The 975-nt window shown below is 43.4% G+C and overlaps 1 protein-coding gene across 1 annotated transcript; it reads right to left on the bottom strand.

The window, feature by feature from the left end:
- Positions 1 to 28: 28 nt before the first annotated feature.
- On the bottom strand, positions 29 to 179 carry SARC_17256 (hypothetical protein; the record flags this gene model as incomplete). The annotated part of the gene is made up of 1 exon (XM_014288649.1): positions 29 to 179. A coding segment is annotated over one exon (151 nt), but the record flags the coding sequence as incomplete, so codon positions are not given.
- Positions 180 to 975: the final 796 nt, after the last annotated feature.

The raw sequence follows: 975 nt of genomic DNA, 5'->3' as shown, positions 1-975 counted from the left end.
ATATATATGTATTTATATATGCGGCATGTTATACCTTGTATCTTGAGCGCACTTCGTCCTCGATGAACGGTGTGCCCTCCTGGCGCTCTTCATTTGTTCCGGTGTAACAGTACGCAAACCCAACATACGGCAGCAGTTCGCCGAAGACGGCGTCTCCCCCGCCCATTTGCGAAGGTTTCCTATGTTTGTTTTAGGGTTTAGGGTTTTAGGGTTGTAGGCTATAGTGCTAAGACATACCTTAACCAAGTAGGAAGACACTCATGCACGTACGCTTATTCCTACGAGATATACGTTTGTTCACGAAGCGATGATCATATGCACATTTACTTAACGACTCAACGGATACGTAAGCTCATGCACACATATGTGTGCAATATCGTAAACAAATTGTTCCGTTCACATAAGTAAGGCCTTTTCGCAAGCATCTTAACCTTCAACCAAATACGGCATACTTAGTGTACACAAACCATACCCCTAAACCACCAAGAAAGGGCGCGGTTCTATAAATAGGACAGGATTCTATAAATAGAGTAGAATTCTATAAATAGCCTACCTGCTGAGAATAGTCGACTTCCTCTTGAAAGTGGGCTCAGCCTCTTCGCACTCCACCTCACAGTCGTCGAAGAATGTGGTGTCGAACTTACCTACCAGATTAGGTTTAAACGGTACTTTGGTGGCCCCTCGAACCTAGGGTTTCAGGATTCATGGTTTAGGGTGTGGTGCGGAGTTTGAAGCGTGTGCAATTTGAAAAAACCCTAAATCGGTTGTGTGTTTTTTTAGGTTTTTAGGGCTTGTGGACCCTTAAAGGTAGCGGTAGCTATTCTAGGGTTTAAAGGCTTAGGGCTTTTGGATTTAAGGGTTTAGTTCGCACACACAGGTATGATGTCACATGACAAACCATGACAATATTATGACACATTCACACGGACATCAATTGCCAAGTCATGACATATTAAGACACATGCACACACAAAT

Source organism: Sphaeroforma arctica (genome assembly GCF_001186125.1).
Source record: "Sphaeroforma arctica JP610 unplaced genomic scaffold supercont1.10183, whole genome shotgun sequence".
NCBI classification, from domain to species: domain Eukaryota; class Ichthyosporea; order Ichthyophonida; genus Sphaeroforma; species Sphaeroforma arctica.
This window is presented reverse-complemented; position numbering and strand designations above follow the sequence as displayed.